The sequence below is a fragment of the Barbus barbus genome, assembly GCF_936440315.1.
Source record: "Barbus barbus genome assembly, chromosome: 7".
NCBI lineage: Eukaryota > Metazoa > Chordata > Actinopteri > Cypriniformes > Cyprinidae > Barbus > Barbus barbus.
Genome location: NC_136735.1, coordinates 32,982,560 through 33,009,931, shown reverse-complemented (window position 1 = coordinate 33,009,931; position 27,372 = coordinate 32,982,560). Strand labels below are relative to the sequence as shown.

Sequence of the window (27,372 nt, the reverse complement as noted above, 5' to 3'; positions counted from 1 at the left end):
TGACTTGGTGTGTACCGGGCTTAAGACTGGTTTTGTGGTTCAGGGTCACATATCTCCTAATAATACCCCAATCCTAATATCTCATTTCCAGCCCAAGTGCTTTCAGCTTCCTGTGTAACTTTTTAGAGGATCCCTAATCGGACTTCATTAAAGCTCAACTCCACCACTTCACTCCGATCCCTCACTGCCTAACTGAGCAGGAGGCTATGACCTACTTCCATCAGTAAGAGATTTTTCTCTGCCAGAGCCCCAAGCCATGTGTGTGTATACACACACACACACGCACACGCACGCACACACACACACACACACACACACACACACACAGACTCACTCTCTCTTACTCTAATACACTGTAGCATTCTAATAACAACACACCTGTATTCTGCACTGTAGGAATCTTGAAAATTCAAACAATACAAAAGTTTATTCAACATCATACCCAACTGTCCAGTAGATAATTTAACCATGAAATGAAAATAGACTGTATGGTAGTGATGTCACCAAGCATTCTTAGTTTTCAGCTCTTTTCCTCCAACCACCTAATGGTTATTTGGGTAAATACAATTCACAATCCAATCAATTGCTAATTAATACAAAATCCTGATCTGTGTTACCAGGAAATATGTCACATTAAGTTGCGAATGCAGTTTCCTGTTTAATATAGCCAATGGCCACTGAATAGTCCACATCAGCTGATCACTAATTGATAGTGCATGAGTACAAATGAACCTCACCCGTCTGTGTCCTGGAAATTCACATTCACTTTCTTAGCAGCACCCAGGAGCTCTGGAGAGAAAACAGAAAACAGTTTTGATTAGTTTTAATTATTATAATTGTAAGGAAAGACGATTAATTAACTAACAAAATACATTTGTTAAACTAACAAAAAATTTGTAGTTCAGACATAAACGTAATGCAATGATTACATATGAAACGTAATAATAGATGCTTTGTGTTTACTTTTAATACAAAATTGTAAAATAATAATAATAAACACAACAACAATAATAGTACGTTTAATTGCATTTATTTAAATAATAACTGAATAATATGACTGGTCCTATTATAAATAGTATTATGGAAGTATGATATTGTTTCTTATGAAGTCTTCTTACACATCGCATATATATATATATATATATATATATATATATATATATATATATATGTGTGTGTGTGTGTGTGTGAGTGTGTGTAACTAATATATATATATATATATATATATATATATATATATATATATATATATATATATATATATATATATATATATTAGTGCTATCAAACGATTAATCTGTCACGTGTTGGTTTCAGTTTAGTTCCTGTTTGTCCTTATTTGGTCGGTTTCCTGTCATTAGTTAATCATCGTTTATTCCATTCACCTGTCTTGTATTAATCATCTTGTTTCCTCATTAGTTTGTGTTCTTTATAAGCCTTGAGTTCAGCTTCTTCGTCGTGTCTTAAAGTAAAGTTATGTTTATGCTGTTGTTGAAAACGTTTGCACCATTAAAGAACCTGATTATTCTGAATCCCTTGTCTTCATGCCTTCCTGGATCAGCATCGCGTAACATAATCGAGATTAATCGCATACAAAATAAGTTTCTGTTTGCATAATATTTGTGTGTTCTGTGAATATTTATTATGTATATATAAATACACGCATATACATTATATATTTTGAAAATATTTACATGTAATTATTTATGTCTATATCTATATTCATATAATTTATATTATAAATTTAATACATAAACATAGCATTTTTTCTGAAATATATACATATACATAAATATTACACACACACACACACACTCGACACTCACACACACACACACAACACACACACACACACACACACACATTGTGCATTCTTAATTCCATTTTAAGTGATTTTTGCTTTGAACCAGAACCCTAATTAGCAGGTATAAAATATTTTCCCACATATCGAGGTCTAAGGTCAAAGCGAGATGTGGATCAGTCACAGAGGGGATTCCTCTCAGTTGAAGCCAGCAGGTAGAGTTTCCATTCATTAAACTCAAGCAAAACTTAATCACAGCTGGTTATGAGCCACACATCCACACAACCACAAATTACAAACACACTGACAATCCTAATCAAAATCAAAGCTATGTATTAAATTCTGGGCGATATTTCCATCAAATGTCTATGGCTTGATATATTAATCTCCAGATGTATGTGTGTGTGTGTGTGTGTGTGTATGTATGTGTGCTAAATGAAAGGAGTCCAGATGGCAGCCTTCTCAGAGTGTGAGACAGGCGATGGGGGTGTAGAGACAGACAGAAAGTGAGAGAAATGTATAATTCAGGGAAATATCACTAAACGGTGAAATAAGCAACCTGTATGTGTATGTGCGCTGCTCGTTTGACCTTAATAACAGTCTTATTCTAATAAACATGCTTAAGAAGCTATTCATTATGCATAAATGATATTATTATTCATACTCGCTGATCACAGCCTAATCAATTATGCTTATGACTTGGTGAGGATGATGAATTAGTTAATTAATTTCCCTATTCAACATTATCTCTTGAAAACAGTAAATTAATAGATACGTAATTAGTGCACATTTAATATACAACAACTAATTAAGCATTTCATTTTGTACACACACAATCTCAGACATTCTATCTAAGTCACCTTCAGAAACAATACGGAATGAAATGATAAAAACGCAAATGAGCATTTCCATGATGACTCAATGTCACTGTGATGCCAATTAACGAATGTGACAGAAATGGCAACGCCTCACCTGGAGTTGCTATGCAATGTCTCTCTAGTATCATGATCAATGAGGAAGTTATGGGTAGATACATACATTTTGTATACATTCACAAACTGGCAACCATACAGTCGCACACCATGAGGTCTTTTGGAACTCGGTCATAATCCTTCCATGTGATAAATTATTCATACCATTATCACTACAACCTCATTGGTGCCTGTTGCTATGGAAACCTTGACCTTAACCATGACAATAACAATCGGTGTTGCCCAGCTCCTGCTCACGAGCACACAAAATCTCCTGTGCTTCAAACATTCTATAAGACTCATCTCGCCCTTGGATCCTCTTTCGGTGATGCATTCGGTTAATTCACAGCTTTATGAGCCAAAAGACCCAGCTGGAGTGTTTCAGAGTGTCTAAGACTTGGAAATCTACAAGAGGTTAAAGGTTAAGATGATATAATCCATCATCTGCCATGGCAAAATGCGGAAATCAAATTTTTGCTCATAAACATAACTTCTCCCTAAGCAATGCTCAAAAAGTGCAGAAATCCCTGGCATTTTGTTGTCATACAGTTTATGGTCTTTTAAAGGATTAGGTCACCCAAAAATGAAAATCTTGACTTCATTTACTTACACATATTGTTCCAAATTGAGAGGGACACAAAATGAGAAGTTTAGCAGAATGTCTGAGCTGCTCTCTTCCTTAAAGGAGAAGATTTATGCCCCTTTTTACAAGATGTAATACAACTCTCGGGTGTCCCTAGATCATGTCTATGAATTTTCAGCTCAAAATACCCCACAGATAATTTATTATATAATTTCAAATGGCTATTTTGAGTGGGAGCAGAAACATGCTGTTTTCATTCATGTCTCTTTAAATGCAAATGAGCTGCTGCTCCTTGCTATTGATGGGAAGATCGGATAATTTTACTGACTTGGATCTTTGAATCTCGTTCATCAAAATGAACAAACAAGTCATTTCCTTCACTTCAGCAGAATATAATTAAAATGTTACATGATAATAGCCAAATTTCACAACACATTAACCTATACATCGTTTCAAGTAAGACAATGCAATAAAACCAAATTATAAGAAAAAGACACAATACATTTTTTGTTTCAGGTTATGCAGTTTGTTAGTTTTCTTCACCACGCGATCTGTATCATTCACTCTTTTCACTCATAAACTGAAGCTATGCAGGCTGTACCGGAGACAGACCTGATTAGTTAATTTCTCGAATCTTTGGGTTCGAGCTATTCCGTTCATTCTTTTGAAATCATGCGTTTTAAAGCTATATTAGTTTAAACTTCTGATATGGTTTTCTGAGCACACACATCCGAAGCAATTACTAAACTAAATTCTCTTTCATGTCTTATTGTGCTTAAACTGTCAAATACACACACGTTTATGCTAAAAACACACAAGTTACAAAAACACAGTCGGTTGTGTCTGTAAAGGTAAACAGCTGGGAAAGAAATCGCATGTTTATTTGTGACCCGTGCTGGCAAAATGAGTAGTAATGCGCACTGGCTAATTTTGATTTTTGAATTTGACATTTTCACAAAAATGAGTTCATTAAGCCCTCATCTATTGATCCCAGTGCTCCAAATAGTAATTAAACATCTAAAAGTATCTTTATTTGCATGTTTTCTGAGAGGAGTACCTTTTCTCCACTCGCTTCTTGTGCGGCCTCTCATCCAAAAGTGCACACATAAACTAATAATCAATTTAATAATTTATTTTTAATGAACACACTTAAGTGATTTTTACAGTTTACTAATTGAATGCTTATGTTTAGATGTAAAACGAAAAAAGGAAATACACTTGTTTCCTTCTTATATTTGTTTATGTTTTGCATCAGTTCTTATTTATAACAACAAAGATAAAATAAAAAATAGCTATATTGTGATTATTAATCTAATTATTAATAATTATTAAGAAAATATGTGGGGGAAAAGATGTAATGTTTCTGAGTGATTTTGCTTTGGAACCCTCAGAAAACTTGAAATCAGTTTTTCTCTAAATTTACTTTGCTGACTCCATCGACATCAAACAGGTGTAGCTCAGTCATTTTTTGTCCGATTCCAACAAATCATACATCATTTTTTAAAATAAAAATAACTAATTTTTGAAAATTAGCTCATTGTGACTAATTTTGCCAGCACAGGTCACATATTAGATCTGTGTATTAAGTGACAGCAGTATAATATACAGTACCTATACTGCTGTCCATGCTGATGATATGACCCAAATAAAAGAAAAACGTTTCTTACTTGAATGCTGCTTTTAAATGCTCTAGTATGAAGATAAACATGGCAGACTGTGTGCGGTTCACTCAGCGTGGGGTCTCTGCTAATACGCCATTGTCTGTCAACAGTCGTGGGCGGGGCCTGTGCCAAAGTGATGTCACATTGTACAGATTCTGCAAGCAGTTTGCTCTGAGACACTGCTTATGATTTATGGGGATTAAAAAAAGGAGCAGGTGGATTTTTATCATTATAGGGTGGTTGTGTACACACACTGCCAACACACAAAGTGAATTTTACATAATAGGCTCCCTTTAAAGGATTAGGTCACCCAAAAAATGAAAATCTTGATATAATTTACTTGCCCATGTTGTTCCAAAATGAGAGGAACACAAAATAAGAAGTTTAGCGGAATGTCTGAGATGCTCTCTTCCTTAAAAATGAAAGCGGACGAGGACCAGATGTTGTCAAGCGCCATAAAAGTAGTTTGTATGACTTGTGCACTATATTCTAAGTCTTTTGCATTCATAGGATAGCTGAGTGTGTGTGAAACAGTGAAATTTCACAAGTTATTTCACTAAATCCTGTCTTGAAATCTTTCTCGACATCCATGGTCATCATTCACCTTCACTGTATGAAAAAAGAGTGGCTTGGATATACTGGTACACTTTTGTGTTCTACAGAAGAAAGAAAGTCATAAGAGTTTAGAAAGGCATGCGGGTGAGTAAATGATGGCATTTATGATGCCCATCCCTGGATGTGGTGCTCCTGGGCAAATGCCAAAATGCCCATATGCTTAATCCAGTTTGGACTGCACAAAAGTTAGCTACCAAATTTCCCATAAACAATTTTTTTTATTTAGGCCTTACAGCAACACTGAGCTATCATGAACCAGTTAAATTCATTAGCTATGCAGGGCACTGATAAATCAGAAAGTCACAGCTGGGAAACATTAAAAAGTGCTCCAATAGTTCCTAATAATCCCACAGTCTCTCCAGCAACACTTAGACTCTTGAAACTGCTTACAGCTTAACTGAACTTGTTTGATAATAGAGTAATTGAACTGAACTGAACCATCACTGAACTGACTGGAGCTGAATAATGACACTATTGTCTTATTAGAACTGCTTTATAGCAGAATTTGGATTCTCCTCATATTTGATTCATTTTGCAATCGCTGATTCTGTTATTTTCCTGTGAATCAGGAAGCTTTGAAACATATTGTATAAAGCACTATAAAAAATAATGGTGAATTCACTTGATATTCATGTTTTTAGATTAGATTAAGACCATTTTAGTCTAAAATATGACGTGAGATTCACCCTCAAAAACAAAGAACAGCACTCTCATTCTCTAATTTTAATGAATGCAATTCTTAATTATGAAAAAATTCAAATAAAAAAATAAATTACAAAATTAAATGTAATTAAATATGAAATTAAATAGTAATGAGAATCGAATGCAAACATGGTCTTACAAATACTTCCTTGTGCAAAATATATTTTAAGTCCTTTACCCCTTCCCATTATACCAGCTCCTCTATCTTTGACAAAAATCACCTGTAGCCTGGAGATTTCATAATTTCGTGCAACAAATAGTGGACAGAATTTAGATGCCCTCATTGCCCTCTATTAATGGTGAAGAAGCAGTATCCCTTTTTAAAAAATTAAATTAGGCAAAGTTAGGCTGTGGGCCAGATTAACCATATGGGTAATTGGGCACACGCCCAAAAGACACCATGCATAGCCACACAACATCCACAGGACAGTCATTATTTTTGCATTTACAACTGCTGCTAGTTACACAAAAAATGACACACTTCACTTTCAAAATGCACTGTTCTTGTGTAGCGTATTCTTGACTTTCCAGACAAACTCTTGTGCTGCATGACAGCACTGAAGTTAATTACCAAGGCTCTCGCCTCTTGTTAACATTTAGGGGCTATTGTGCTTCATGTAGTCTGCTGGTCTCTAGGACTTAAGAAAAGAGGATAATCATTGAACTAAAGCAGTTTTAAAGTCCCTACATTGTACTTCATTCTGTTGGTAATTAAGAAATCAATTCATCAACAGCCCATGACACATATGCCTAGACAAGCAAGTGACTGACATCAGCTCCACAATCGCAGATAGATTCTAAATCAGATACACAGCCCTACCGGCACTAACTACTGTAGATCCAAATGACAGTAATGTATCAGTGTATTGATACTTCACTGTAATTTACATGGTGTGGCTTACAATAGGAACATTCTGTCACATTTGTCATCAGTGTCACATGTCACATTTCAGAGTAAATAACTCAGAATTTGGAAATTTTTTCTCGCAAATCTGAGTATAGAACGTTGTTTGTTTGTTTATTTGTTTCCCACACAGAATAAAAAAAATAAAAAGCTAACTGCAACTTTTTATCTCACAAATCCAACCTTTTTTCCTGTAACTGTATTTATACAGTATGTCACAACTCTGACTTTTCTTCTCAGATTTGCAAGAAAATAACTGATATATAAAAAGTCAAAATTGCAAGAAAAAAGTCAAAATTGTAAGATATAAGATGACAGAATTTTCATATTTAGGTGGACTATTCCTTTACATTGGGAAAAGGCTGTGATAAACATTTCATACTAATGTACATAATGTACCTAATGTGACAGATACCATTTTTTTAAAGGACACCTATTATGCCCCTTTTTTACAAGATGCAATATTGGTCTTGGGTGTCCCCAGAATGTGTCTGTGAAGTTTCAGCCCAAAGTACCTAACAGATCATTTATTATAACAGCTGGAAAATGTAATTTTTGGGGTGTGTCTAAAAAACAGCTGGAAGATTTGGAGCGTATCACTTTAAATGCAAATGAGCTGCATATTCCCGCCCCGTCTCCAGAAGAGGGCGTTGCGCATACGTCTCTCTGCCTTGCATATCTACAGCAATAAACAGCCGGTAGGAGCAACATAACTGAGAGTGAAAGAACCGGTGTTTAGTCATACATACAGGAAGCAAAATGCACTGAAACAGCGCGATGTTGCAGAGCTTGCGCCGCGCTGACCTGTCATCGGGGCGGATCAATGGACTCGCGTGCGAATCTCGCGTTAAGAACAGCGTGAACTAATCTCACAAGTATGGTGCTGATCAGTTAAAAAATACTTAATGTACACAAATACTGTTAAAACACTAAGGACTATACCGACATGACATTCACAAAGGAGTCTGGAGTGATACACGTATTTAGGTAGATTTGAGGTGCATTACCAAGAAAAATTAAAGTAATCCACAGCGTCCTCAGCAGCTCAGATGTTGGGAGAAAATGAAGACTCTTATGTTCAGTCTTACATCCAAACACAGAGCACCGGGATTGCTTGCGAGACATTATTGATGTTACAACTGCTCAAGTGCAGAGAAAATGGAGGACAGCATACAACCGCTGAGGGCAGAAACTATAGCAATGCAGGGCTGTCAATCAACCCCTGTGGCCCGGCCCTAAGCAATGTGATGTCACACTGCGTGAGAATCAAAATGGCAGGCCTAGCGAGACAGACTTTTTAAAGGGGATTAAAAAATTAGGAGTGGGTGGATATTTAATCATTGTAGGGTGGTTGTGTTCACACACTGCCACACATTTATGTCCAAACACCATGTAAAAGTGGATTTTGCATAATAGGTGCCCTTTAAAGGTGGGTATGTATTTTTTCAAATACGCTTTAGAAAACGGGCCCAGTACCAAAAACAAATTTGTAGCCAATCAGCAATAAGGGGCGTGTCTACTCATGATGCAAGGAGAGAGCGCTCATCAGTGCATATATGCATAGATATTAGCCGAGCCAAGCAACAACAGAAAGATAGAGATGGCGAATAAAAAACAAAAGAGGGAAACGTCTGTGGAACAAAAGAAGGCTTACACCGTGTATACACCCTGCAACAGCTAAAGTCTGTCTACACTGGTCGCGACAAAGCAACTGTTGAAAATCATTTGAAATTTGTGTCAATATGTCATAAATAGAACGCCGCAGCAGTTTACTGTCCGGGATTTGTTGTGACATCCAGTGTAGACAGCATCACTGATTATAATGACTTCTATAGACCTGTGATCGGATGCCAAGGTTGCTTTGTTTCTTCTCGATAGGTGAGTAACATTGGTTTGTTTCACAGAACAAATCGTTGCCTGGGATGCGTACATGTGTGGGGTGGAGCTATCAAAATAGAGATGAGACCCTTTTGGGGTAGGGGCGTGTTAGTTTTGGCGAGATTGGCAGAAATCAGAAATCACTTACCCCACCTTTAAATGATTTAACTATTATAAATGGTTTTTTGAAAGTGATATAGTGCTCGTTGGGGGTATAAAGGTCTATTCATAGAAAACATGTTGATTCTCCCTCTTTCTTTTAGAATAACTCTCAGAATAAAAATATTACATAATTATGTTTTTTTTTCATGTTTGAAAACCTTAATCTGTCAAGCTCTATGATATTGATGATGGACCTCGGGATGGGGTGAACACAGAACATGACTTATTGAGCTTCAAATCCCCCGTGGGGACGGGCTGAGACTTATCCAGCCTTATCACTGGTTATGAAGATACTGACGGATACAACACAAGTTCAATACAAAAGAGATGACAAGAGCTGCAAACCTTTAATGCAATTGACACTGAGGTTAATATTCCCAATTCAGGAATTAGATTAACGCTTCTCAATGTACTCCCCCAAGAGGAAATGGAAATGGAATATAATTTATAGCAGTGGATAAGGTTCACTCTGGAGATATGATATGTTTCACGGGTGCACACCAGCACATTTCATACTAAAATCAAAAGGAAGAAAAAAAAATGATATTTTGCCTAAATAAAATAAAAACAATAAGACTTTTTTACATTGTTCCACCATTTTCATGAAAATAAAGCCTCAATAGTCATTACTGTAATACAAAATAAATATTTAAATAAATATTCTACAAAAATGCCATTGTTTCATTTGTATTTATATACAAATATACTAATTTCATTTCAATAGAATCTAATGAGAAAAAGGTCTTACAAACATTTTTATACAAAATATAGTCATTTTTCCCCATTTTAGACTATGGGGATGTATTATAAATGTAATGTGAGTTTCACCCTTGAAAACAAAGCATGGGACTAATGTAATGCTAAAATAAAATATATATGTTATTTCAGTTGTATTTAAATTAAATTAAATTAAATTAAATTAAATTAAATTAAATTAAATTAAATTAAATTAAATTAAATTAAATTAAATTAAATTAAATTAAATTAAATTAAATTAAATTAAATTAAATTAAATTAAATAAGAAATGGTTTACAAATACTTTCTTAATACAAAGTATATTCCTCATTTTAGACTGAAATGTGATGTAAGATTCACCTTTAAAAACAAAGACCAGCACTTAATATTTAATTATTCATTTTAATCTAATAAAAACTGGTTTTACAAATGTTTACTTTATGAAAAATATAATGTATTTTCTTCCTCATTTTAGACTGAAATGTTGAAGTAAATTATGTGAGGAAATTGTAATTCTTTAATTCAGAAAGCACACGCATAATAATGGAATTCCACCATGCCTGTTTTTTTAAAGGAAGTAATTTAATCTCTCAGCTCTGAAACATAATCTGGGACAAGCACAGTAATCTGAACAACACACGCACACACACATCATATCCCTCCCCCATTCTCATGCTTTAACCCACAGCTATAATTATAGATATTTAATGATTATCATTTTAAAATGACCTGAAAGCATGAGTGCTATAAATGGGCAGAACTGCAAAAAGCGTGCTGAACATATACTGCCACACTTACCACTACACTCCTTTTGAATTCTGTGAGTTATATTTGGTTCTTTGTGTCACAGCAAATGTACCACGGTCCTTTCAATACCACCAAAAAGGACTAGTGTGCGCTGCGTATTTACACACACTCTCACAATACACACACAAACCCTCAGCATCCCTCAGCATCATCTAACTGTGTGCAGTTTAAAACAGCCATGGCCTGAAGCTTGAGCAATCTGACTGTGAAAAGAAAATGAGAGAGAGAGAGAAACATGGAGAGAACAACAATTTTCTTCCACTAGTTTGGCCTCACGTGCCATACACGTGACTGTCAGTTTCACACTAGACTCTAAAAATATATATGAGGGAACTCATAGAAAAGAAAAATCACGAAGGAGTTTCTTTAATATTTCCAATGTTTCTCCTAGACGGCAATGACATTAAATGGAGACTTGAGTGAAAATCTGTTTCTCCTGAGAAGAGAGAGGAAAAAAACGCTTTATACCATATCTCCTCATAAAAGGCAAAAAGTTTCAAAAAAGCTCACACGAGACAACAAAAATGCAAATGCGAGATTAAAAAACAACAGCTTTACAGAGGAACAGCAAACATTTCAGCCACAGCATGACCTTCTTCGGTGCCTAATTGTTTAATCTTAGGTAAAGTTATATCTCGTCCATGTAAATGTACATTTTTCTCTCATGATGAGCTACAGGACATTTTGTCAGTTGTTTAGTTTCTATTTCAGTGATGCTGTGCTGAATGGCCCCGCCATTATATATTTTGCTACCGTTTTTTAATATCATTCACAATACCTCATAGATCTTTCCATTATACTGTAAAATATGTTAAGTATATCTTGTCATTTTGTACAATTTTCAAACACTTTTTTGCTTCAAATGAATGTTTGTAATGATGTGAGTCATCTCATTGCAGGTTGGTTTTATTTCATGGCTTATAACCCTTTAACAAAGACTTTTTAAATATCTCTTTGGGAAAAATGAACTGGAGACATACTTTCTGATGGGAAAGAGGGCAAGCACTGTTGCACTCTATTAAATGTTAAATATATGCTGATTGGCTGTGATTGTCACATACTACTTATTTCGTATTTCACAGTGCTTCTGTATGTGCACCGCAATAAAGTCACAAGTCATTTAATATAACTAACATTCAGGCAGCCTCAGATCTGGAGTTTTAGCAGGAACAGTACTATTGTTCCTCTGGTCATTTCTCGTCACCTCAGGGATTAGCCTGTCCCTCCATCAAATACACACACCGACACAAAGCCTTAAGAGGATAAAAAAACGGATGTGCAATATGTCGATGCCCAGACACACAGCTCTAGTCTCAGCCAATACAGATGCTCAGCATTGCCATGGAAACTCGATTGACTAGTTTTATGAATAATAGTATTTAAGCATGTACACTGTCCCCGTATACACAAAACCAGATGTTCATCTCAGCTGTGAGAACAACATGAAACAAGGATGCAAAAAACAATCAGCAAATTATTTCCTCAAACCTTAGACCTCAAATACTATTTCACAAGCAATATTACGATATTTTAAGTATAAAATTATTTGAAATATGAAATGAAATACACTCAAAAACTTGTATTAATTTGAAAAACGTATCTCAAGCTCATCAAGGCTGTGTTTATTTGATCAAAACTATAGTAAAAACTATAATAATGTGAAATATTATTACAATTTAAAATAACTGGTTTCTAATTTAATATATTCAAATCAGCATATTAGAATTATTTCATGCTTTGCCATCATAGGAATAAATGACTTCTTGAAATATATAAGCACCTGTTTATATACCCTTTGTGTGCGGATTATTTAAACATGCTCTCTATGTTCTTGTTTGGACTCTCTTTAAATAATCATATTTATAATATCCTTATTAAAGCCACAGTTTTTGAGAGACAATTTAAACTGAGGACAAAATGAATTGTGTTGAAATGATGTTTGTAGGAGATTATGAAGTGCTTTCATGCGGTGTTTTGTTGGCGTTTCTTCATACCAAAATCATCTAACAAAACTCTTATGAAAAGTCCTATGAAGTCAGCATCTAATGGAAAAGTTTCATCCAAAGACAATTCTGTTATCATGTTGTTCCAAAACTGTATGACTTTGTTTCTTCCATTAAAGATGAAAAGAGAACCAGAACGTTGACACAGCTCTTAGGTTACAGCTATAAAAAGGGACACTAAGTTTCAGCACACTACTTAATAGTTTTACTTTGCCCCAGTAAACGTGTACTTTAACTCTACGGATAAACTGAATATTTATGGAAGAATCTAATCAGGAGTTATGGTTGGAATAAAACAGCAGACTGATTGATTTATATCAGTAAGTGCATGTTTTACCTTACAGACTTCAATCCTTCAGACATATATAATGATGATGACATTTACACTTGTTAACAAGGGTGAGAGCCCTGAATAAATTACTTATTAGTGGCTCTTCAACACAAACCCAATCTAAAAAGCGCACACCTCTGTGCATCGCTCCATGTTGTCACATAATCTATCATCACAATGTCATTTCTTAAATTTTTGGTCTCTGTATTTATTTATACATGCTTAATTACTTTTAAATACATATAAAAACAACTATAATGTTCAACATATTGTATTTCAAAGGAAATGGAAAGCATTATTCTGGATCATGGACTGGTAATTTTGCCAGAAGTGTTGGTTTGATGTTTCTTACAAACATGCAGTTTTGCTTCACAGGATGTTAATTGATGGACTGGAGTGGTGTTGATTACTTGTGAATTATTGTGTGATGTTTTTATCAGCTGCTTGGACTCTCATTCTGACGGTACCCATTTACTGCAGAAAATCCATTGGTGTGAAAAAAACTGGCCTGAGGGCGATTCAATTTTCAGCTATTTTTATTTTATAGGTGAACTGTTCCTTTAAATGTTTACTTAAATACATGTTTGGAACAACATGAGGATGAGTGAATGGTGAGAGAATGTTTATTTTGTGTGAACTGTTCCTTTAAGAAAATAACATGCATATTTTCAGATACTGTTCTTTTCCAAAGCCCAGAATAAACCCGCAACAGCTTTGTAAAATGACACAAGCGGAACCAGCACAAGTCATCTTGCTGAAGGCATGCCTTCTTCTGTTTTCATCTCCAAGACAAGACCTGTCAAGCTCAGCTCAATGCAGCAAAAACCTGCGATGTCCAGACTTCAGCTGACCTACCACGACCCCTGGAATATTTTACTACACATTAACATCAACAACTTCAGGTGCTATACATAGTCAGACACTATTTCTGCTGCCTGTTGTGCAAGGAAATGCATGCATTGTTTTCCTTTACTACTATTCTGCTTTCATTTGCACTTGTGAGTAAACGAAATAGATATTTAAAAAAGTGTTACTTACTTAAACTTGAGGTTTTTCTTAATTTTGTTGGACAATTTGTTGGACAGTCGTACAATACATTTCACTACATGTCGTACTACGTATGTATATGTATGTGACAAATAAAATTTGAATTTGAATTTAAAGGGATAGTTCACCCAAAAATGAAAAATTCTGTCATCATTTACTCACCCTCAAGTAGTTCCAAACCTGTATGAATGTCTTTGTTCTGTCAAAAACAAAGGAAGATATTTTGAAGAAAGTTTGTAACCAGGCTGTTTTGGGGCACCATTGATTTCCACAGTAGAAAAAAAAAATACTATGGAAGTCAATGGTGCCCCAGAACTGCTCTGTTTCCCACATTCTTCAGAATATCTTCCTTTGTGTTCAGCAGAACAAAGACATTCATACAGGTTTGGAACTACTTGGGGGTGAGTAAATGATGACAGAATTTTCATTTTTGGGTGAACTATCCCTTTGGGGGGGGGGGGGGGGGGGGGGGCACTAATATGTTCGCCTAATTTTAATAAGTGGCATGTCATCTGGTTACATAAAACACACAAGCTCTTGTGTTATCCCAGAGTTACTATTTTTGAATATTTGAAACAACTGTGAGATTTATATTGAATGAATGAATGCATGAATACCTAGAGTTACCGTTTTTGTATATAATACTACCCAGTAGCATTTGAAATAACTTTTTAACAGATTTAATTAGTGCTGTCAAGCGATTAATCGTGATTAATCGCATCCAAAATAAAAGCTTTTGTTCACATAGTATATGTGTGTGTGCTGTGTATATTAATTATGCATATAAATACACGCCCACGCATGTATATATTTAAGAAAAATATGTTATGTTTATATATTAAATATATTTATATAAAAATTATATGGATATAAATATATGCATGTAAATATTTTCAAAATATAGCCTATACTGTATGTTTGTGTATGTATACATACATTATAAATAAACAAAGCACACACAGATATATTATGTAAATAAAAACTTTTATTTTGGATGCGATTAATTGCGATTAATCATTTGACAGCACTGGATTTAATGAATGAATGAATGAATGAATGAATACCTACAGAGTTACCATTTATGTATAACCAGTAGTATTTGAAATAATTTTAATATAACAGATTTAATTAGCAAATTAATTAATTAATACAGGTACCATCTTTGTACACCCAGTAGTATTTAAAATAACAGTGAGATTTAAGAGATATAATGAATAAATAAATGAATGACTATAAAAACACCTACAAATATGAACATTTTTATACCTAGAAGTATCTGAAATAACCTTGAGATATACAAAGTTGTATATGAAGTAATGATGATATTTAACTAAATCAATAAATCAATCATGATCATGACCAACCAATCAATCATATAATCTACTTCGCAAATAATGTCTTCTGCATATCAGTGCTGTCACTAGAATGTCACAGTGGTGTGAACAACTCAAGTCAATAGAAGAAATGAATTATGAATTACAGTAGAAGTTTAGACAAGGGAATGACGCTCATATATATATATATATATATATATATATATATATATAGACTCACAGAGGTTAAGCACCCTTCTCAAGGACACAAGGGCTCTGGTCAAAGGAAACGGCCTGTGCAGGAATCTGTGTCACCCTGTTATGAGCGCAGGTTCGTCCTGCTGCACCGCACACACTTGGCCTTGTACATACAGATGAATCTTCAGTGTTCACATTCTCAGCTCCACATTTGGCCTCAAGTCCAATGAAACCTCCTTGTCTGGGAAAATTATGGCCCAACCAATCAGTCAGCTGCAACTGGAGACGGATCAGCTCGAGTTTACAATACCAATACAATCTGACAATGACATGACAAAACCACCACTGAGGAAGCCATCGTAAAACCCACATTAGCACTGGGTTTTACAGATTTGACAGTTATGAATGCATGAAAAGAGCTGGATTAAAACATTAATAACTCTTGCTGGATGCAAGTAATTCAACTGCTGCAAAACAATTTCGCTTCATCTTCTGATTTTAACTACTTTTCAAGGTCAGACAGCATTCAAGGGACCAAAAAACGTAAAAGTTCTCAGGAAATGTTTCAATAAACATGGTTAATTCATAACCTGTGGCCTTACAACTGTTACGCGATGCTGATGTAGGAAGGCAGGAAGACAAGGGATTATGAATAATAAGGTTCTTTAAAGGAGTAAACATATTCAACAACAGGATAAACAGCGTAAACATACATTTAAGACACGATGAAGACGACTACTGAACTCAAGGCTTATAAAGAACACAAACTAATGAGGAAACAAGATGATTAATACAAGACAGGTGAATGGAATAAATGATGATTAACTAATGACAGGAAACCGACCAAATAAGGACAAACAGGAACTAAACTGAAACCAACACGTGACAACAACTATATATCAACTATTTCCACTACATAACCACACTAATAAAAACACATACCAGTAGGGAATATATCAGTGCTAAAAAAAAACTATAATTTAAAAAATACAATTACAGTATTTTAATAATATTTTGAATTAGCTTATATTTCATACTATAAAAAGTTTTCATTTTAATATTATTATAAGTTTGAGTCGTTTTTATGAGCTTTTATCATTTTTATTAGTTTTTAGTATTTGATATGTACAATTCATTTTATTTATAATTATTATTTTAGTTTCAGCACTTAATTTCCGATCATTGCCAAAGCAACATTTTAGTTTTGTGTAATATTTACATCTTATTTTATTTAAGCGTTATGTCAGTTAAGGAACGCATTTTTAATAGATTTAGCTTTAGTTTTAGTTAGCAATAACAACACAGATATTAACTTCAAAATACAAAAATAATCATTTAAATTTCATTAATATAGAATAAATCATTTCTGACAGTTACACATCTGTAGTAGTCACAATGCATCAGAGGGTTAAATGCAAATAATGTAAATGTACTAGTCTCTATTGAGTTGAATTACAGTAGTGCTTTTTTGATCAATATTCCCTAGATATGAGATACACTTACAAAAAGTCCTGTCTATAAAGTTCTGCAAGATGCATGTATTCTCCTTTAGGGTGAGCTAAATGGTATTTCATTTCCTTTCCTTTCCTTTCTCTCCCTCTTCCTTTTTCTGAGAGTGCATTGATGTTCATGGCTAGTTGAGCTGATGTGTTCTGGCATTTTCTTTTTGCTGCTTTGGGAATGTCCTGCTCACACCATACAGGATGGCCAGAAACACACACACACACACACACACACCGTGTAGAAATGAGGCCCTGTGAGGAGGCACAGTTGCAGAAAAACAGATACACATGAATGAGGTAACTGTAGTCCAAAAACATCACTCAAGTTTGAGTATCTATAAATCTTTAACACAATGCTTGCTCCTGTTTCACATAATCATACAGTAGGTGTCAATTTGTCTCACAACAATAGGGATTTATCTGATACAGAGGAAACATTTCCAATTGTCAAGCTTAGGTTTCATTTTGTTTATGCATGGTGAGTCAGTGCTGGAATTTGTTATTTGTAATATTTTGCTGAGTGCTCAATGAGGTTGTTATCAGTAGCAGAAAGCATCAGCGCTTTTTTGTGCATCTCGCTATCTATTGTACTAAAATCACAACGCAGAATTTAAACAAATGTGCCGCCACTCCTGATATACATCCACTGATGAACAAATGTGATTTTGGTTCATTAAAACAGAAAGATCACAAAAAAATGCCTCAAACACAAACTGATAACACTTAAACAAACTTTTCCAACTCAGGAATCTCTTTCTAATAATATTTCTATTAATTAGTTCAATAATAAGTGAATAAGTTCAACTGTAAATATACTAAATCAATAAGATACAATAAAAAAATGTAGCTTTTCAAATAAAAGACTACATAACTGCATTAAGAACCAAACATAGGAAATAAATAATGAATAAATACTTTTTTCACATTATAGTCCACTGACCCAATGCAGTACTTTTACGGACCATCACAGGTCTGTGGACCCCCAGTTGAAAACCATGGCATTAGACAGACATTCAATGCACTATCCAACAACATCCTGGGAGCAAAATCTCAACTGTCCCCATCAATTCATAAAGAGACACTCATGCATATAATCAGTCAGAAAATTCACATTTCCAGAAAACTAATACTCTGCTAGCCTCAAGAAAGATTTCCTCATCCGTATTTTATGATGCAACAATCCATCGATCATTTTATGGCTATATTACAATACTATATAGATGAAAACACATACAGACAAGCACATACTCTAGATATAAAAATGAGTATTTAAAACCAATACAAATGCTGTTAGCTGGTAAATTATCAAACATCTGGTCCACTTGGATTTTCTTTTTATCTCTTAATACCTTTGGGAAACATGTGAAAATGAATTCAGTGACAGAAATATACTAAAAATAGGTCAAATGTGCCACCTCGTATGAACCTGTTCCAGTCGTGGATTTTCGAGAATCTTTTACGCTGTGAACAAACATTTCTAAAACGCTTTGATTTTTCCCTACTTTCCATCTGTTCTGCTGCTTGAATGAATCTGTGGGTGGCTTGCCATTCATAAAAGACTTGGAATAACATGAGAAGTAATGAATTGTTTCATATTCTCTGGATCAAATATGATTTATATTGTCCAGGCCATTTTATTGCGCACACTAAATGCAACTACGTGTTGTTATTTAATGAGGTGACAGTATTCACACCTGATCTGGCCATTTAAAATTATATTCATTTCTGTATGTGATGTAGTCAGTGTAGTTCAAACATATTTTAGCATGCTCAAACTGAACTGAAAGCTACTTACTGCCCTATTCTCTATGCTAATCACAGTAGCAGATGCTTTAGGTGCCCTGATGTCAACAACCAGTGGTTAACTGCCCATGTAAGAGCGACATTTAACTGCTCTAGAACAAGAGAAAGGAGTTTCTTGAAATAGCAGACTCAAGTCAACATGTATAGGCTAATAACTCTTACAGCCACTAATTTAATCTTTTGGGAGGTCTATGGACATCTGCTCTACTAAATCAACATGTTCAGATACCGGTGAGGAACAAGGACGTAAAAATGCACATTTATATGCACATTTATTCATTCTTAAAAACACAAAATAACAAAAAGCTTAAATAACCAATGCTTCAAATTACATTTTTAGAGTAGAAGATTTGTTCAGCATAAAAATTATTTCCCAATGTGAACAAGGTTTGAACTGATTACAAGAAGCACTAAACAGAACTAAACAGAATCATGAGCACAACTGCTGCCTTATTCGTTACCAACATCTATTTACAATCGATATAAAGGTGCATTCCATTTGTACATGGATACCAGAAATTCCAACCCCCAAGTCGAATGAAAAGTGAATGCAATCACAGATATGTATACACAGATGCCTCATTATCGACTGTTTCTATACGTACTACACTATACTGTACTGTTCTATACCGTTTGGCCACTATACGTAAGCTGTTCGCCATATTGTAATGGTCAACTTAAAGTCATTCACCATAGTAATCACTAAATATTCGAAAGATGGCACAATCCTGCACAGAATGGCTCTGTGCGAACCTATAATATGGTGAATGACGTCAAGTTGACCGTTCCAAGAAGGCGGCCACATCTACGTGCCTAGAGCGTATCTATACATATCTATGAATGCAACAACCATGAGTTCGGAATCTAAAATTCTCAGCACATCAGCAAAAGTGAAACAGTAGTAATATATTGTTTATTAGCACTTCTGTGTGTCTGTGTCTCACTAAACTCAGCAGTGCACACAGTACTTTAACCTCTGTCTTTGGACATGATACTTCGGCATTATCTGTGCAAACAAAATGTTGATTGGTATTAACAGTTCATGTCTCCATCTTGGTTTTCCCACTTGTGTACTGGAACGCAATCAATTTGGTTGTGACATCATTCCCAGCTCAGGCATCTGAGGTAAAAGGAATGCATTTCTTCCCCCCGCCTACTTATTAAATATTCATATTTGCAAGAGCCAATAACCACTTCCTTAAACACCATCACTTTTTTTATTTTCTCTGTTCGGCAATTTAAATTGTTCAAAACAATGACTAACATAGAGATATTAGATATTATAAACTAGAATTCATTTAGCAAAACCAATCAAAACACAAAATTTTGTACCAAGTTTCTTTTCTTCTGTTGTAGTTTCAGGGGAGGTGCTATCAAACAACGGTCAAGGAAGAGAAAGTTCAAGGATGTAATTTAATAAACCTTCAGAGAACATACAATTTTGTTTATGAGTCTCTTGAGAGATGATTTGAGACAGGAACATCAGCAGCTCTGGTATACTCTAACTACTACAGCAGCACAGAACATATTGGACATTGATGTAAAGGTGTTAGCAAGGGTTTAGCAACAATCACAGAAAGTATGTATGCAGTCTGGCATATTGACATACCAGTTGATCCTCGCTTTTACCATGCCAAGAGAGAAAAATAGCGACTTCTCTCTTAAAAGATCATCTATGTAGTATATTTACTCCACAGTGTATTGTGTCCTGCACTCCATAATTTTCTATCATTTTGACAAATTATAGGTATACATAAAAATTTCAATCCTCTCTTTTTCTAAAAAATTATAGTGTCTAAAAATGCACTGGAAAAAAATTGAATGGTTTCTTTACCAACACAAAAGAAAGAAGGGCATCTTCAGTATAGCTATTATTGTAAAACTCTCTCTCTCTCTCACACACACACACACACACACACACACACACACATACATACACACACAGAATGGCCTGCTTTCATTTCAGGCCACCCCTCCTACCATAGCAGGAGATACATCTCTCAGCACCTGGGATGTTACCCGGCACTGGAAGTGGTAATTGCATTTCAATTATAGACATGTGTGCTTGTATGTTTGGGTGTGTGTGCCTGATCTTGTGCAACAGTCGCTGAATGTCCAGGACACTATTTATTGTATAAATGAGAGGAAACTCTATTCCAGCTGAGCATAATTTTTGACCTACCAAAACAGTCACAAACTATCTGCATCCTCATTCTGGGTTGAGACAGCAATGACAGCCTGTTTTGCTTGCCGTGTAAAATATTCACTCTTACTCTGAAGGTCTGTTCATACCAAGAATGATAACTATTACAATATTACAACTGTATTGGTGCCCCCACCGACACACAATAATGTTCTCTTTATTTTAAGCATGCACTGCAGTTATGCGCTGTGGTGGTGCTATTCTTTTACATTTTCAAGGATTTTTAAAACTATATCTTCATCGTTATCGCTATATTCCTTGGTGTGAACAGGCCTTACAAGTAGTTGATGAGTTTGCTTCTGCGTCAAAATTTGGAGATCAAAATTCTGCATCAGATTTGGAGAAATTTTGCATTACATCACTCAACAACGAATCCTCTGCAGTAAATGGGTGCCATCAGACTGAGAGTCAGCTGATTAAGACATCAATCCACAAGTAATCCACACCACTCCAGTCCATCAATTAATGAGTTATGAATTGAGAAGTTGTGTGTTTGTAAGAAACAATTCCATAAATAAGGCATTTTAACTTTAAACTGGCGAGTCCATAACCCATAATGTTTATCCAGTGAAAAAGTCCATCTCCTCGTCCTCTAACATCAAAATTCACCAACTTACTTGTATTAAACGGTGCTTGATCAACGTATTTATTTCTCCTGATTCAGATGAGACAACTTTTACACCGAAGAGATTAATAGAAGACTAGTATGGATGTTTTAGACAGAAGCAACAATTTAAAGTTTAAAAATGCCTTGATGGATTTGTTTCTTACAAACACACAGCTTTTCATTTCACAAGACATTAACCAATGGACTGGAGTGGTGTGGATTACTTGTGGATTGTTATGATGTTTTTATCAGTTATTTGTACTCTCCTTCTGACGGCACCCATTCACTGTAGAGGATTTATTGGTGAGCAAGCAATGTAATGCTATATTTATCCAAATCTGTTCCAGTGGAGGAACATAATCATCGGGGAAGTCGTGGCCTAATGGTTAGAGAGTCGGACTCGTAATCGAAAGGTTGCGAGTTCGAGCCCCCGGCCGGCAGGGATTGTAGGTGGGGGGAGGGAATGTCCAGCGCTCTCTCCACCCTCAATACCACGACTGAGGTGCCCTTGAGCAAGGCACCGAACCCCCAACTGCTCCCCGGGCGCTGCAGCATGGCTGCCCACTGCTCCGGGTGTGTGTTCACGGTGTGTGTGTGTGTGTGTGTGTGTGTGTGTGTGTGTGTGCATTTGTTCACTACTCACTGCTGTGTGTGTGCACTTGGATGGGTTAAACGCAGAGCACCAATTTCGAGTATGGGTCACCATACTTGACAATACGTCACGACTTTACTTTTTTTTTACTTTATCTATATCTTGGACAGCCTGAGTAATTTTTGAGCGAACTATTCCTTTAAGAGAGGTGTTTATAAACTTACATGCCTTCTGAGTATTTTTTTATTTAATCTCTCCAACCACAAACACATGGTCATGCCATACTCAACCAAAACTACTGTGACCTAGCAAACCTCTGACATTATGGATGCCCCTTTACACAATATAATGCACAGCCACCCAAATGAGTGAGTGGCCTCTCACTCTCTCTCTCTTGTACTCACACACTTTATCACTCTGACATCTGGCGCTTTTCACTGATATAATCCCTCTTCCCTTCCTGAGCCTCATGCTTCCCAACAAGGACAACAAGATGGTCTCTATCTATCTATCTATCTATCTATCTATCTATCTATCTATCTATCTATCTATCTATCTATCTATCTATCTATCTATCTCATTTGAAGGACAGCTAGTTAAATCAAATAGGCACAATATCTAATATTGAATAACAGGCAACCTACTTTTGACATAAATTAAAAACAATAAAACGGTATCTTTAAACAGCATAAATGTATATATTATAAACAGGTAGACATAGCATCTAATGGACCATACATGTAAAATGACAATATCCATCTGCACATGTTTCCTTCAATACTCCATCTCTTTAATCTTTAGAGATCTTGAGCCACCTGCCATATCCGAGCGCGCGCTCATCTGGACGTCAAAGCGGATTTGGCGCGGCCCGCCACTTTCATGCCGTTACACACAGCGAGCATCAAGTATTGACAACCCATCTACCCTTAGCGACGCGACACAAGTGGAACGCTCGCGTTATAATGAACGAATGTCGATATCTGCGCTGATATTATAACTAAAAAAAAGAGCCGACTCACTCTGGAGTCATTCGGACGAAACTGGCCTGGCGTGATTCACTAAAAGGAAAATGCTAATAAGAGTCGTTCGTTTAGAACGCTTCTGTGGTGCTCAGCGGAAATCGGAGGAAAATTGCACTACAGAGAACCGTTCTGTAAAATCATTTGGTTTCAATGTTTTAAAAATTGAAGCCGTTCTGAAAAAGAACCGGTTGTCGGTTCCCAGCGACACTAATATGCATAAGGCCTACAAATTCATTTTATCTACATGCTCTTACGAGGAAACTGATGGGAAAACGCAAGAAATTGTTAACGAAACATTTATTTATTTCACCAAAGCCAAGCGTTTCGCTATATAATATCAATAATTCCAAAGCCATGTGTGCTTATGTGATCATTGAAGCTCTGCTATAGCAAGGGGGTGTGTGAAGGGTGTGATGAGACATTTAAAGATCGGTGGGTGTGATACTCACTCGCTTTGCCCTGTTTGGGTCTCTGGAGGAGCCGCTGGACGGTAATCAGATCCTCCGTCTTCACCGCCTGCAAGAGTTCCTGTTCTTTTCCCATCCTGTCCAATCACACACTCAAGCACCCTCTCTCACACATGCAGTCATGGCTATACTTCTACATACAGCGCATCTTCAGGGGACCTGGCGACCATAACGGTGCCGTTAACGCCAGCGCATCCCCGCCGTACATCGTAAAAAGGTCGAGTGCGCAGAGACGCGCTAGACGCGTAAAACGCGTTTACATGCCCAGTGGAGTGACCAGTGGCGTCCACGCAGTCCCTAACGACGAAAAACGGTGTTATTGCGTGCTGAGGTGACAGAGTCCAAACGTTTTCAGGTTAAAGAGGCGGCGCGGAAATCTTGCGCGTATTTACGCACGGTGACATGGTTGTATTGCTACACAAAAGCAGATGCTCTGTAAATCAAAACGGAAGGCGTCTCTTTGACCCAAAGCTCATAGAGAGACCGTATATATTACGTAAACATCCAGGCAGATGTGTGCGCGGTCGCTGGAGGTTGTAATCCGCTGTCGCTTTCTCATGTGCGCATGTTTGTGTGTGTGTGTGTGTGTGTGTGTGTGTGTGTGTGTATGGCAAGCCGATTTAACATTAACTCTTTACAACTAACTAGTATCGATTTTGTTACTTTACATATTTTTAGTTAAATAACACACAATCTTTTTTTTTCTTTTTTTCAGTTTTACCGGAATACACACTATTTTCTAACAGTACATAGTAGGCCTATTAGAAAAACTACAACATTTATTAGTGAAACTGGAAAACAATTTTTTTAAGTGATAGTTCACCCAAAAATGACAATTCTGTCATTAATTACACACCCTCATGTCGTTCCAAACCTGTAAGACCTTTGTTCATCTTTGGAACACAAATTAAGATATTTTTGATGAAATCTGTGAGCTTTCTGACCATGGACATAGACAGCATATGTCTCCATAGACAGCAATGCATGCAACTACCACGTTCAAGGCCCAGAAAGGTAGTAAGGACATCATGTCCACAAAGAACACAAAAATAACGACTTTATTCAACTGACATTATTATGTCAGTTATAATGACTTTATTCAGCAGACAGATATTTGTTCTGACATAGAACCCGAATGAGATGTGCCTTGTTTACAAGCAGAGGAAGATGCACACTGCACATAAAACAGTCTTCGTAAACATGTCTGAAGATTTCGACAGAGAGGATGACTTGCAAATTTTTTTTGCTCAGCCTTATTTATTTGAACCAGAATATGCCAACCCATTCTCACTCCCTAGGCGTCAAAAACCGAAGCATGGTCAAGCGCCTTTAGCGTCACTGTGAAGTGCCTCTCGGCGTATATCGGCAAACTCGGACCTGCATTGCTTTCAATTGGAAACTTTTAGCGTCAATACACAGACGCGAAGGCCATGAGATGTTTATCGCTATGAAATCAAGAAGTTTCATTCAGCACACATCGTGATATTTGGCATGAGTTTACGTGTACAACGCGTTGGGTGAGTAGTCCTAAATGTTTGTTATAAAATCTATTCTGTCTTTTGATTAATCAGATTAGCACCTTATTATTCGCTGCATTATATCTGTCATCGAGGCTGATAATTTACTGTTTACTTTCATATAGCCACCCACAACCTTAATATGAGCGCTACTCTTAGCACAATGGTACCCCAAAAACTTCAACATAACAGAAAGTTTTAATTACAATACATTGGAATTTTTAAAATTGCAATCATTTATTTAAATTATGATAATAGTTCCCCTGAATTTCTTCTTTTAGTGACTAATTTAAAAAAGAACACTAATCACTACTGGATGACTTACTAGTAATTGAAATATTAATAACGTAAAAAGAAATTAAATGAAATAAATGATAAAACAGCTTGCCATATCATGTGTGTGTGTGTGTGTGTGTGTGTGTGTGTGTGTGAGGGAGAGACTGCTTGGTTAAATTGATGGTGCTGCATCAATCAGGGGGCGTGACTAAATAGACCCTTTCCTATGAGCCTGACAGATTAAAAAGGAGGAAAGCAGTGTGTGTTGTATTTGTGTGTGTTTCTGTGTGTGTGAGCGAGCATGTTTTTGAGGAGAAAGGTCACAGGACAGATTTTAGCAGGGTAGATACTGACCGTGCATGAATAGCCAAAGGCACACGTTCCTCTATAGAAATAGGGGAAATAGCACACTGTTTTATGAATATCTGACCTTCTTTCTTATATTGAATATTCTGCAATGTTCACACAGTTTTTTTATACTGTCCATCACCTGGTCCAAAAACTTACTGTATGGCTTCAGAAAACAAATACAGCACACAAGGCATCTTTTTTGGAGCATACTAGCCCCTGGTCAAAATATAACTTAATTTTATGGAAAAGAGCTAAACAATTCTGTAAAAGATCGTCTTGTGTTTTCCACATAATTGAAATTTCATTTGGGGGAATAATGTGTGAGCTGTTCCTTTAAATCTCACTGGTGGCCCTCAGACACTGATAGCCATACTGATTATTTTCATATAATTTAACCGCTCTCATTCTCTATATCTGCCATTTCAGCCATAATTTTGGTGACAATCTTACAATTAAAAGTCTGTGATACGATACATTATTCTCTAAGGGTGTCAGCAAAACCAGAGCAGATGTCTAATTTGAGCTCCATTCTAACCCACATCAGTCAGTGGGTAATTGGCCGTTCTTTACTTATTTTGCTCTGTCAGTTTTAAGGACTGCGGTGGCTAAATTTATACTCAGGTAAAACTTATTATCCAAATGAACTGCAGGGAGATTCCTCTCCTACCAGTTCCCTGCTCTCTCAACCTGGATCTGATACATATGTGTTTATCACTCAGAACATTAATCACTAGTTCACCTACAGTTTACTCCTGAGATCTACCTTCCTGCAGAGATTAGCTCCAACTCTAATTAAACACAACTGAACCAACAAATTCAGCAGGTGTGTTGACTGCGCTGGAACTGAACTCTTTCGAAGGTAAATATCCAGGAAAAGGACTGAGATACAGTAAGGGATCTCTTCTATTTTCAGTGCAATGTACCGTAATGCACCCAAAAACCATTTATTATTATTATTATTTTATTAATATTATTTTATTATTATTAGATATTATTTTTTGCCATTTTAATATTAATAATATTTGTAGATTCTCATCACTATAGTACAAAGATTATGCATAAATGCATAACAAGCTCAAGAAAATACAATTTCAGTCTTTCTTCTTTAAAATTCACTGTCACAAACTTCACTGTTTGTTTTCTAATACCATAATAATCACCTTTAGCAAAAGGTGCTTTTTTTTTTTGAAAGAAATGAAAGAAATTCATCAAGGATGCATCAAATTATCAAATTGACCAAAAGTGTCTGTAAAGACTTTCACATTGTTACAAAATAATTCTATTGAAGATAAATGCTATTCTTTTCAGCTGTCTGAAATT

At 35.8% G+C, this 27,372-nt stretch overlaps 1 protein-coding gene across 1 annotated transcript in view; it reads right to left on the bottom strand.

The window, feature by feature from the left end:
• The window catches only part of LOC306873018 (caskin-1-like), a 52,058-nt gene extending 27,575 nt beyond the window's left edge, over positions 1 to 24,483 (bottom strand). Inside the window, exons 1-2 of the mRNA XM_079422009.1 lie at positions 23,891 to 24,483; positions 738 to 789 (exon numbers count right to left, since the gene is read on the bottom strand). Coding sequence (XP_079278135.1) covers positions 738 to 789; positions 23,891 to 23,984 — 146 coding nt within the window. The 5' untranslated portion in view covers positions 23,985 to 24,483. The remainder of the gene's footprint in view (positions 1 to 737; positions 790 to 23,890) is intronic.
• Positions 24,484 to 27,372: the final 2,889 nt, after the last annotated feature.